We start from the raw sequence: 12,793 nt of genomic DNA on the forward strand, positions 1-12,793 counted from the left end.
TGTATACTTCAGCTATGTGCAGCAGGAATGATCATATATACTGCTGTATACTTCAGCCATGTGTAGCAGGAATGATCATATTTACCGCTGTATACTTCAGTCATGTGTAGCAGGAATGATCATATATACCGCTGTATACTTCAGCCATGTGTAGCAGGAATGATCATATATACCGCTGTATACTTCAGCCATGTGTAGCAGGAATGATCATACATACCGCTGTATACTTCAGTCATGTGTAGCAGGAATGATCATATATACTGCTGTGTACTTCAGCCATGTGTAGCAGGAATGATCATATATACCGCTGTATACTTCAGCCATGTGTAGCAGGAATGATCATATATACCGCTGTATACTTCCGTCATGTGTAGCAGGAATTATTATATATACCGCTGTGTACTTCAGCCATGTGTAGCAGGAATGATCATATATACCGCTGTATATTTCAGCCATGTGTAGCAGGAATGATCATATATACCGCTGTATACTTCAGCCATGTGTAGCAGGAATGATCATATATACCGCTGTATACTTCAGCCATGTGTAGTAGACATGATCATATATACCGCTGTATACTTCAGCCATGTGTAGCAGGAATTATTATATATGCCACTGTATACTTCAGCCATGTGTAGTAGGAATGATCATTTATTCCGCTGTATACTTCAGCCATGTGTAGCAGGAATGATCATATATGCCGCTGTATACTTCAGCCATATGTAGCAGGAATGATCATATATGCCGCTATATACTTCAGCCATGTGTAGCAGGAATGATGATATATGCTGCTGTATACTCTTTTCTGAGGTTACGTGTTGCGATAAACGCGGCGACGTCATGCCCTGGCCTTTCAGCTAAAGTAAAACATACACGCCTCCTTCCCGGGGTCACGTGAGGCGACGCATGTGATGACGCAACGCACTTTTTTCAGCTACTACTGAGAATACACGCCTCTTCCCCGGGGTCACGTGATGTGTCGTACACGATGACGTCACACCCGCTCCACTATGGCAACAAATGGGCTGTATCACGTGTTTGTCGCGCGATGACGTCACGGTACTATGGAGACTCTTTGACAGCTTTCAGCGGTTCCTAAAGCGATCAAATACATTGCTCTGCCATCTGCTCATATAGGTCAGTATACTTATGATGGACAGCTTTACAACCTCTCACCTGATTTGATCCACATACTTGATTTAGCATTGGTAGGTGGTGAAGCTAATTAACTACCATGACAACGGCTGACATCATGAACTATGATTGGCTATTAGAGTGACACTCCCATGGAGAGGTTGGACGATCTATCCCTGTTTAAGACCAAGTGATCCAGACATTCATTATGCTGTCAGCCCACCACCAGGACTGACATGCCGCCGTTTTTTTCATTTTCTTTATTTATTTTGTTTCTGTCTCCTTACTGATGATATTAGCATCAAGTGGGGATACTCTATTCTGGCTAGAGCTTTAGTATCGTCTGGTTGTGATATCTATATCTAATTTAACCCTAGCTGGTCTCCTTTTTTTTGCAACAAAAACAGCGTTATATTGACTAGGAACCATATTTATGGTCTCAAATTACCTAGGAGAGTAGATTTTTATTTTAATTATCTTCTTTATTATCGCTGAGGGATAACAGATACGTTATCTTCTGAAGATTGTCTTTTTTGAAGCCACTACCCAGCTATATTATCTTTTGCTGGTATTTATCTATTACAGCCATTATCCGGTTTTACAATTTTTTTCTGGAATTGTTCTATTTGAACCCCTGAGGAACCCACTTTTTGTGGGGGAAACGCGTAGGGTCTTTACCATCACTCAGGTTTTCCGTGATGTCGTCCCTAACTATTAGGATGACACCTGAGCAACAACGTTAATTACCTTTCTGTAAATCCCAGGACAAAGATTACATAATAGTTGAGTGCAAATTTTTGTCATTCCACCCGGCTGGTCTTTATTTCCTTGAAAAAAGTGGCATCAGGTCATACTATTGCTCAGGCATTGGCAAGGTCACCCCTTATTATTAGGATGACACCTGTGCAATAATTTTTCTCCATCTTATTGACTCAGGACCATCATTACAGAACAGTTGAGTGCAAAGAAAAACTTTTTTGCTACCACACTTGTATGGTCCACACCCACTTATAAGTGGCATCGATCAGAATTTATATATATTTTTTTTTCTGATACGTCCTCCTCATCTTATATGATATATGTATGTGTGTTCTTCTTTATTTTAAGTATTGCGAATAAAAGTTATATTTTAAATGTATTAGTTTGAGGGTCCACGCAGTAAGTTTTGCTAAATCTTTTCTCTGGACTGATACTGCCTCTGTGAAATTCCTGCCAATAACTGAATGATGAATAATTGTTTGCTTATCATTCATCGTTCAGTAAATGCAGACATAAAAGTCAAAGGATGATCGGCCCGTGTAAACAAGCAATCATTCATCTATGAATGACTGCCTGTGTGCGATGAAGGGACGCGGCTGGCCAGAAGAGATCTCTAGGTTGCTGCGCCGCCATTCACTAACGGGTCATCATTCCCAAGCAAAAGGACTCTAAGGCACACATGCCTGCTATGCTTATCATAAAATTACTTTCTTCCGCCATCCTCTGACAGCCATAAATTTTTATTTTCCCATCAACATAGTTGTGTGAGGGCTCGTTTTTTGCTAGATGTACTGTCATTTTTATTTGTATTTTGGAGTACGTATGACTTTTTGATCACTTTTTATTACATTTTTTTTCTTTTGGTGTTTGGTGTTGTTTATTTTTTTCTGCCGTGCAGGGTACTCACCTTTTAGGTATCCCCACATCCCTTTTGGGTGCTCTCCTTGGGGAGAGACTATACCATCCCCAGACCCACTCAACCCCTAGATGTCAGCACATACTTTTTGGGTGCTCTCCTTAAAGGGGTTGTCCTGCGCCGAAACGGGTTTTTTTTTCAACCCCCCCCCCCCAGAAGACCCGGACTGCGCAAGCGCGTCTAATTTGGCCATTAGACGGCGAAAATTAGACGGCAACCATGGAGACGGGGACGCCAGCAACGGAGCAGGTAAGTGAAAAACTTTTTATAACTTCTGTATGGCTCATAATTAATGCACAATGTACATTACAAAGTGCATTATTATGGCCATACAGAAGTGTATAGACCCACTTGCTGCCGCGGGACAACCCCTTTAAGTAGACACGACACCCCTCCTGACCTTAGTAATTGAAGTGTTACGTTGATAGATTGGACTTTTGTGGACGCAGTGATACCAAATATGTTTTTGAGTTTTCGTTAGATTATAAATATGGCAAAAGGTTTATTTTCAAAACTTTTGTTATCTTTTATTTTTTTAATAATTAATAAAACATTTTAAAACTGATTTTTTCGATTTTTTTTTTCTTTTTAGGCCCCATATGGAACATGAACTTTCGATTGTTTGATCGCTCCTGCAGTATGATGCAATACCAAAGTATTACATTATGCCAATATCTGACAGGCAATCTGCAATTGTAGCCCTGGACGCTTTCAGAAAGTCCCAGATACCAAGGCAACTGAACAGCACCCCATGATCTTATCGCTCAACATGAGGGGCCGTTTGGGACCACCAAACTCTGATTGGGGTTTTTAAAGGGTTAACAGCTGTGATCCGCTGGAGTGCTGATCACAGCTGTTATGGAGTGTTAAGGGGTTAAAGAGAACCCTTCAGCTCTCCATAATATCTGGTATAGTAAATACTTTTATTCCCCATGAAATAAATAAGCTGGGGCATCTGTTGTTAGAATCCTGCTTTGTACATTCCTTTGTTATCCCTCATGGAAATGTATGAATAATTTGACAACTGAGTGTTACCATCCCCCTTGTCAATGGGGTGTGTCCTACACAGTCGAATATTGTCAACACTGATTGGACCGTGTTGGTGTAGGCACATACCCCATTGACAAGAAGAATAGTAACAGTTAGTATTTGATTTATTCATACATTTTCTGAAGTAATAACAGGAAAACTGCATTACACAGCATTATAAAAACGTTACTCCTAAATTGCTATTTCATAGAGTTATCCAGTTGTAAGTTATTGATGAATAGGCCACCAATAGTAGATTGGCAGGAGTCAGCCACGAGGACTCCCACAGAACAGCTGTTCACTGGATTGGGGCGCCTGTACACTCAGCTGTTTTCTGCAGGAAGCAGGCAGCTCCATTCCAACTGCATTGGTCAGACTTGGTATTACATGCAGAGCTCCTATTCACTTCAATGGGAACTTTGGCTGCAATACCAAGCCTGGCCACTGCAGTGAGAATGAAGCTGTCGGCTTCCTGTAGAAATCAGCTCAGTGCACAATTACATTGGCCCAGCGATCAGCGAGGGCCCCAGGTGGCAAAACTCCAATGTACTATTAATGGGCTATCCTGAGGGTAGACCATCAATAGTTCACAACTAGAGAACCTAAAAAAAAAGCATAGAATTAATAAATGCCAGAAACCTTGATGGAAGCAGACAATGGAAGGTATTTTAGTAATTATTTGAATTAGGAGGGAAGAGGCACAAAAATAGAAAAACTAATTTTTGAGTCTGGAATATATAATTAGGGTTTTATTGTTAAGAAGACCCTTATAGGATGTGCTGAACACAATTTATGGGACATTAGGTTATGGGATAAATTAATGCAGGAGACTCTGTAACTGTGATAATCTAGCTAGAAAAGACTAATGCTATACCTCAGCAAATGTAAGATGTTAGACAACACTAAGACTTACCGGTTTCATAGTCATGGGCATGGTACTACCAGACATGGCCTCCGACATGGGCTGCTTAGAGTAAAGCCTGCGGTATGCTCTGCTGTACTCTTCCCGAACCTAGAAGTAAAGGTAAGAAGAACAGAGTTATTTTCAATATCCCTGATTGAGAGAAGCAGATTGTGATCATATTGGAAAGACAGTGGAAATAGCAGGTGATGAAAGTCACATGACCTGGTGGTTGAGTAGACAATGGACAATGAAGAGGTACACTCCTTGGAGACTGTTGCAGATGGTGAAGATATAGGACGCAATAATGGATCCAGATCCGAACTGAAAAAAGCCAATGATCCATGTACAGCCTAGTATGAAGAGCTGGGAAAAGGCCTTGAACGTCAATAAGCTGCAGGAAAGGAAAGGGTTAAATTGTGCTACTGTATTGTCTGACTTTAACCCTGAAAATTAACCCTTAATTGTCACTAATCTCTATCACACACCCATTTCATGTGGACTTCGAACACCACCTGACCTGAGTACTCTTTTTTTCTGCCTTCCCACCCTAATGAATAAGCCCCGGTGCTATGCCCTTGCCCAATTTACTTCAGTTCCATTAAATTTAATCCAAATTATATTAGGGGGTCACCATGAATGAATCACTGAAACCTACATTACTGTATAGCGCAGTGATGTCCACAGTTAGGGTGGCCTCACACAAGCATATTTTTGCACATATTACTGTACTGCTCATGCTTATAGGGCCAGTTAAAATGGGTGCTGGATACCCCTGTGTCACAATTTTATTTAGCCTACTAAGCTCCAGATGTGTTCTTTTACCCAAGGAATTGCACAGCGTATTGCGCAATTGTGTGAGTATTGACTGTGCTGATATGAAGATAGCCTAAAATGTTAAGATTTGCTACATATGTAGTTATATATTTGATAATTTTTAGAGCCAAAAACGGAACTTTCCCACTAGTAACTTCTGACTGGCATCCAACCAGATTTTCTTTTTCCGTCTTGGACTCACCGGGTATGTTTTAGAGTGGAGACATTAGAGTTTAGAGATGACAACTTCTTTCTAAGAAGCCAGAATGTGAGGACCAAGAGAATGAAATTGATCTAACAAAGTCGTAGAGAAAAAGAAGTACTGTGAGTAATCAAGATATACCAGGAGGGGATGTTTAGGCTGATACTATATACTCACAATGATAAACATGCAGACTGGACCAAGGAAACTCCAGACATAATCAATTTTGAGCCAGCAACTAAAGGCAAAAATGAAGAAAAACACAAATGGTCATCATACGTTTTTTATTAAAGAGACCCTTTAACCCTGAACAAACCAAGATGGTCGCATAGGTTCTCTGACTACCTGACACTCTGCATTAGCAGTTTAATACATTACATGCTGTAATAATTGGCTGGCCTTGCTCATATGAGCAACATTGGCCAATCATTACAGTGTGTAGTGTCTTAGACTACCAATAGACGGTGTGCTCCAGGTAGTTAGAGAAGCTGTGCTGCCATCTTGACTTGTCTAGGACCAGAGAGGTGCTTTACTTCATCTATCTGGTAAAAAGACAACTCTAGTATAGCATTCAGTGGTAAGGTAAACTAAGATCACCTTGAATTAATAGTCACTTCATAGCCCCTTCAGCAGTTGAGTTTTAAAGAATTTACTCCATCTATAGTTTTTCAGGCTTCAGTTATTACCCAATTGACCACTGGAGATATTTAAGAGGGTTATTGGCTTTATTGAACCTACATTTCTCTAGATTTGGTGATGGAACTTACTGTGTCTCCTCCCCATACATATCTGGATATAATGATGCCGAGACAATTATTATAATAGAGGGTATTCCAAATCCAACCAGGCAGATATATGGGAAATGAGAGCGTTGAGAGTTCATATAATTCAGAGCTTGCAGGTTTCGGACAGTCAAAAAGAGAAGGATGCTTTCAAGAGACATCCAGCAGAATGCACAGAGGAAGAAGAATTTCAGACTGCCTGCAATCACCGAACAGAGGATCTGAAATAAAGATAATAGGGATGAGAGAGTGAAAAATGAAATCAGAATTAGGTTTAAATCAAGCTAAGATAAGAATGTGTGAGATCTTAATAGGCTTTTCCAGAATTAAGATGTTGATGATGTAACCTCAGGATCGGTCATCAGTATCAGATCAGGCTCCATCGATCAGCTGTTTGAAGTGGCTGCAGCACTCATGTGTGCCAATGCAACTTTACTGCATACAATGCCCAGCACTGTACATGGTATAGCACCTCAATCCCATTAACTTCAATGAGACTGAGCTGCTCTTAGGTAGCATGGCCAATGAACGTAACGTCACAGGCCTGAAAAGATGCCTTTTCAAACATCTGATTGGTGGAGGTCCTAGGCAGTAGAACCCCACCAATCAGATGTCTTAGTCCCAGAAAACCCTTTTAAGATTTTTAGGATTGTTTCGTGTTAGCAAAAGGTTGTCCAGGATTAGGAAAACATGGCTGCTTTCTTCTGTTTGTGTCTGGTATTGCAGCTCAGCTCCATTAAAGTGAATGGTCTAAATTACAATACAACACACAACTAGTGGACAGGCTTGGCATTCTTTTTGGAAGACTTCAGCCATGCTTTTCTAATCCTGGAAACCTCTTCAAAGTAACTATAAACAGACAATGAACTGACGTCTTACTGAGACCTGATGGAGAAAAAAGTGACACCACCATTGTTTGTAGAAGACTTGCAGAAATTCAAAAATACTTGAAACCATAGTTACCTTATTTGAGGTTTGTTGAAGACCCACCAAGACGAGAAGTTGGCCCAAGAAGAGACATCCACAAAGAACTGTTAGAACAGAAGTGTGAGCACTTCTCAATGACCGACAGAGGATGAAGGTGAGAAAGGAAAGACACAAGCAGACAAGAGATAAACTGAGACCAATAACAGAGAGAAGTTTTAAGCCAACATCCACCTGTAATTGAGAAAACAACAAGGGATTAGAAGTGACAGTGTAAGCTACAGTACTCCCCCAGATACAGAGAATTGTACTTGAACAGCCTTGCAAATGCTAGTCATCTACAGGACATTATATCATTTTCCTATGTGTTCATTATATTCTGATGAGTTTATTGACTCCAAGTAGTTCATGATTTATACTTGGCATGTATGATCTTCAACTAGATCATATGTAAGAGTGGTGTTAGTCCTTATTTGAAAATATTTATGTATATTTTGAATCTCATATGTGGTAATTTTTTTAGCTCACGATTTCCTACTAGAAGAATGACATGTACATTGTTTTTATAAACTATAATAATAAGCTGACCATAAACATAGGATAGTTAGCAAAAGATTATTAAATCCCCAGTTCAGATTACATATGCTTGGGTGATTTGGCTGAGGAAGTATTTTGAGGTGAACAAAAAGAAAAGGTAATCATATGAGAAGACAAGGGAATGATTGGTTGGTCATACTGCAAGGTCTGTCCAAGCATAAAACTTACAGTTCCTGGGCCCTACCAATCATCTGCATTTATGGTGTCTTCTTAGGTGGTGGGGAGTCTTCTTAAAGGGGTTGTCCCGCGCCGAAACGGGTTTTTTTTTTTCAATAGCCCCCCCCGTTCGGCGCGAGACAAACCCGATGCAGGGCTTTAAAAAAAAAAACCGGATAGTACTTACCCGAATCCCCGCGCTCCGGTGACTTCTTACTTACCTTGCGAAGATGGCCGCCGGGATCTTCACCCACGGTGGACCGCAGGTCTTCTCCCATGGTGCACCGTGGGCTCTGTGCGTTCCATTGCCGATTCCCGGCCTCCTGATTGGCTGGAATCGGCACACGTGACGGGGCGGAGCTACGAGGAGCAGCTCTCCGGCACGAGCGGCCCCATTCAGAAGGGAGAAGACCGGACTGCGCAAGCGCATCTAATCGGGAGATTAGACGCTGAAATTAGACGGCACCATGGAGACGAGGACGCTAGCAACGGAGCAGGTAAGTGAATAACTTCTGTTTGGCTCATATTTAATGCACGATGTATATTACAAAGTGCATTAATATGGCCATACAGAAGTGTATACCCCCACTTGCTTTCGCAGGACAACCCCTTTAAAGCCAGGGACCAACCAGGTACATTCCCTATAGCTATGCCCCTGGATCTTGTACCCCATTACATATTATTGTCTGATTTCCAAGTGCAGTGGAATTACTTCTATATAAGAATAAATAGGTAGTGAGTCAACATCATATGTACTTCACCTGAATTTTAGTGGGTGCCATGATGACAGCAAAGGTGGAGAGATGTGTGCAGATACAATGTGTACGGTTCTCTCCATCTAACTGCTCAGTTCTACAACCATGGGTTGACCAAATTTCCTTCTTTATGTCCCAAAATACACACCGCAAATTGTGAAATGGTTTTACAGCCTATATGTGAAAATAGAGGTAAAAGGTTAGACATTTAAAAAAAAAAATCTCACAACTGTTTTTAATGGATTATGGTCCAATAATAGTCAAGAAAATAATTTTAGTGCACCAGATACGTATGTACGGAACTTCATTGTACAGCAAAAGTTTAGACATAGGCCCAGTTAATACATGCAGCTACTGAGGGGACCTTTGCCCCTTTTCTATGGATTGCATGAACCTCTACAAGGAATACTTTTATTCCCATTCAATGACCACGGCTAGCTCCAAGACAGAGAATCCTTTCTTCATTGCAATATCAGCAGTTTGTTCTCTCCAGGCTATGAAGATACCAACAATCATTTATGATCACCTACAGCAGATCTTCACTGAAGACCATCGAAATGCTCTGGGCTAAATTGGAAAATCCTTCAATGTGATTATATGTCAAACATGAGGGCAGGCTTTAATACAAAAGTAATTAAACATTAGAGCTCATGTAGTATACACGAGCGAGTTATGGCTCTGTTCAACCTCAGAGTTCCGAGGAGCCATAATATAGCACCCCTAGACTTTTAAGTGGGCCTACTGAACCTTTTCTGAAATTGCTGTAATATCTAAGGCGACAAGAATGCTTTCATTGGACATTAATCACCAAGAAACTGTAACTAATAAGCCTATGAACCTCTGCGTTAATGAAGTTGTATTTCTGCAATTTGACCCCCTTGTGTTGCCAGTTGAATTTCTTACTGCATCAATTTTTTGTGGGGCACACTGTATGACATCTCATTTGTCAGTTTGGGTCATATTTTCTTACACTTTACTTACGCTGACAAAGAGACACTATGCTTGTTCGTTACACTTTAACTGGTGGTGTAGGACCCTGAATTCACACAGTAGGTGGGTCAATTGTGTCTAAGCCCATGGTGTGGGGGATATTCATTCACCTGTGTATTGGTACAGAGTTCCCCTGAAATGGTGATTCGCCACTCGGTATTAAATCACAGAATCAGTGTTTGGGATGAGGAGCACTGTCAATTTCACGATCAGATATTCTTTACTAAGGTGTTGTTCGTGGCTCGCACGCTGGATGGATAGACGTTCCCTAACGCTCTCAATGTGGCAAAATATTGTTAATTCCCCTTTGCTATATTAGAACACAGTCAATAAAAATAGAAAATGCCCGGGAAAATCCCATAAGGTGTGGGGGAGGTGGTGTGGCTTGACAGACACAACTTCCACACAGGATTTGCTATTTATTGGATAGAGCTGTATCTAGGACTGGTCGATAATGTCGGCGCCAACTGGCAAATTCTACTGACACCGTAGTCTAACACACTAATGTATTGTACTTATATGTCAGTTGTAAATAATGTACCTGTGTAATTCTCCCTAAGCTTGAAAAAATGATGAGGTATGCTAAGTTTTCTATTGATATACTGTATGGTATATTGTTCAAAAAGCGAGTTAAAAAAAAAAAAAATCACAGGATCTCGCTGGTAGCCTCTTGGTAGCTTGCGCCCTACTTTACAACTCACTTGTCAGTTTGTGCATTATTTGGCTTGCCATTTTCTCAGAGGCTTCCATCCTCTGGACTCCACCAGCTGTTCCCGATTCCTCTATTGATAAGGCACATAGCTCTTTCCTTGCAACAGCAGCTCTCTTCCAATCAGTACCACCCCACGTCAGACTATAGTGGCGCTAACAAACTTGTATAAGTAGACTAAGCTCCTCTCCTGCTAAGGATGCGTTACAGTGTCTGGACACATTGCATCTGACCCTATGTGCACACAAGATGTTTTACCCATACATAGCATGCATACAGTTGGCATAACATAATAATTATCACTATACTCTTTTAAGATGCAGGGTCCTGTTAATATAACTAGCTTATACGAGTTCTGGGTTTATGAGTACGACCCAGAAACCAAGTTGCAGTCACCACAATGGAAGCATTCAACATTCCCAAGGTCAAAAAAAGCAAGGCAGGTTTGCAGCAATGGCAAAGTCATGCTGACCATCTTCCTTGGCTCCAGTGGCATGGTTCATCATGAGTACACACCACATGGCACAACCATCACCAAGAAGTACTACCAATCAGTTCTGTGTCACCTTCGTAACACTGTGAGATGCAAACGGATGGACTTGTGGGCAGTGGGCTATTGGCATCTCCATCACAATAATGCATCCGCCCATTCTTCACATTTGATACAGAGTTTCCTGGTCAAACACAACACACCTGTGCTTTGTCAGGCTCCCTACTCTCCCGACATGTGACTTTTGGCTTTTCCCTAAGCTAAAAATGCCCCTGAAAGGAACCAGATTTCAGTCCAGAGAGAACATCATGCAGAATACGACAGACCAGCTATGCCATCTCAAAAGAGGCATTTAAGCACTGCTTCCGATAGTGGCAGAAGCATTGGGAGAAATGTCTGGCTGCCAAAGGGACTACTTTGAAGGAGATTAGTGTAAGATTGTTGTATCTGAATACAAATTGTTTTATGAATAAAGGTTGGATACTTTTTGAACATCCCTCTTGTACTTGGCATTGCCCATCTACCATAAAGTAAATTTGTAAAAGTCTGGAAAGTTTGGAAAGGTAACAAATATCTCATCTTGTGGGACACCAACCTTGCACCTTGGTCTCATACTGTTTTGGGGTCTCTGCAGCCCTTCATATACTGGCTCTTTCTGGCAATATTTGAAGTCTGGCCTCACACTATTCCATGGTTTCTGATGCACTAGCAATTTTCCTGTATTTTTGAGTTTGGGCCTCATGCTCTTCCGAGGTCTCTGCAGCTCTTGATGTCCTGGTTCTTTCCTGTTACGTCATTGGTCAAGTTGTTTACTTGCCTAATTAGCTTGCTGTTCCGTGGTTTTTGTTGTTTCAAAACCATTCTGGATCCACCACGCAAGTAAATTATCACTATGCTGAATCACAAAGCATCTTATTTTATCATATACTATACAATAGGCATTTATTATTGAAACTCTAAAAAACTGTTTGCTGTGCATAGCAACCAATCATCATTCCCTAACCACTTAAGGACCACTGAACGACTATAAATCTCCTGCGTTTCTGAAGTGTGTACATGTAGTATCCCAGAGTTGGATACTACTGCACTTCTGCAGTTATCAAAGGTTAAATCATGTTTATTGTTGTGTGTTAAAAATGTAAAGTTTTCATGCTTTGGCGTGTTGTTCCATGCCTCACTGTCTGATGTGAGTTGTGGTAACCTAGCAACATCCGGGGGAGTGGTTAGCCAGTTTCAGCAAGAAAAGAGGGCCTGTGGTTGGTAGAATACAATCGTCTTGGTGGGGAGGAGCTAGAGTAACAGAACAAAAGGAGGAGTGGGCGGAGCCTAAGCCAGGCTAGCCAGATTAGAGAAGTCTGAAGGAGACCGGAAAGAAGAAGGAAACCTCTGCAAAGTAATCGCAGAGCAGCCAGTGCAGTGGGAAGTTAATTGCATAAAAAGGCACCGTGCTCCAAAGGTCCAAAGTTGCACTAATACATGATAGTGCAATACATAAAGTTTTTATTTCAATGCTACGCATTTCGGCATTTTAGAATCGTGCCTTTGTCAAGCATACATAATAAATTAATACACATACATGCATATAAATAGAGAAAACTTACATAAAGGTGTCTGTCATGTGCCCGGATAGGAG

General features: G+C 41.1%; 1 protein-coding gene across 1 annotated transcript in view; it reads right to left on the reverse strand.

The window, feature by feature from the left end:
* The window catches only part of LOC136610197 (adhesion G protein-coupled receptor E3-like), a 150,422-nt gene that overhangs the window by 11,361 nt on the left and 126,268 nt on the right, over positions 1 to 12,793 (reverse strand). The window contains exons 12-18 of the mRNA XM_066589439.1: positions 8,978 to 9,145; positions 7,503 to 7,697; positions 6,525 to 6,760; positions 5,935 to 5,995; positions 5,758 to 5,849; positions 4,965 to 5,133; positions 4,752 to 4,850 (exon numbers count right to left, since the gene is read on the reverse strand). Coding sequence (XP_066445536.1) covers positions 4,752 to 4,850; positions 4,965 to 5,133; positions 5,758 to 5,849; positions 5,935 to 5,995; positions 6,525 to 6,760; positions 7,503 to 7,697; positions 8,978 to 9,145 — 1,020 coding nt within the window. The remainder of the gene's footprint in view (positions 1 to 4,751; positions 4,851 to 4,964; positions 5,134 to 5,757; positions 5,850 to 5,934; positions 5,996 to 6,524; positions 6,761 to 7,502; positions 7,698 to 8,977; positions 9,146 to 12,793) is intronic.

Source organism: Eleutherodactylus coqui, chromosome 2 (genome assembly GCF_035609145.1).
Source record: "Eleutherodactylus coqui strain aEleCoq1 chromosome 2, aEleCoq1.hap1, whole genome shotgun sequence".
NCBI classification, from domain to species: domain Eukaryota; kingdom Metazoa; phylum Chordata; class Amphibia; order Anura; family Eleutherodactylidae; genus Eleutherodactylus; species Eleutherodactylus coqui.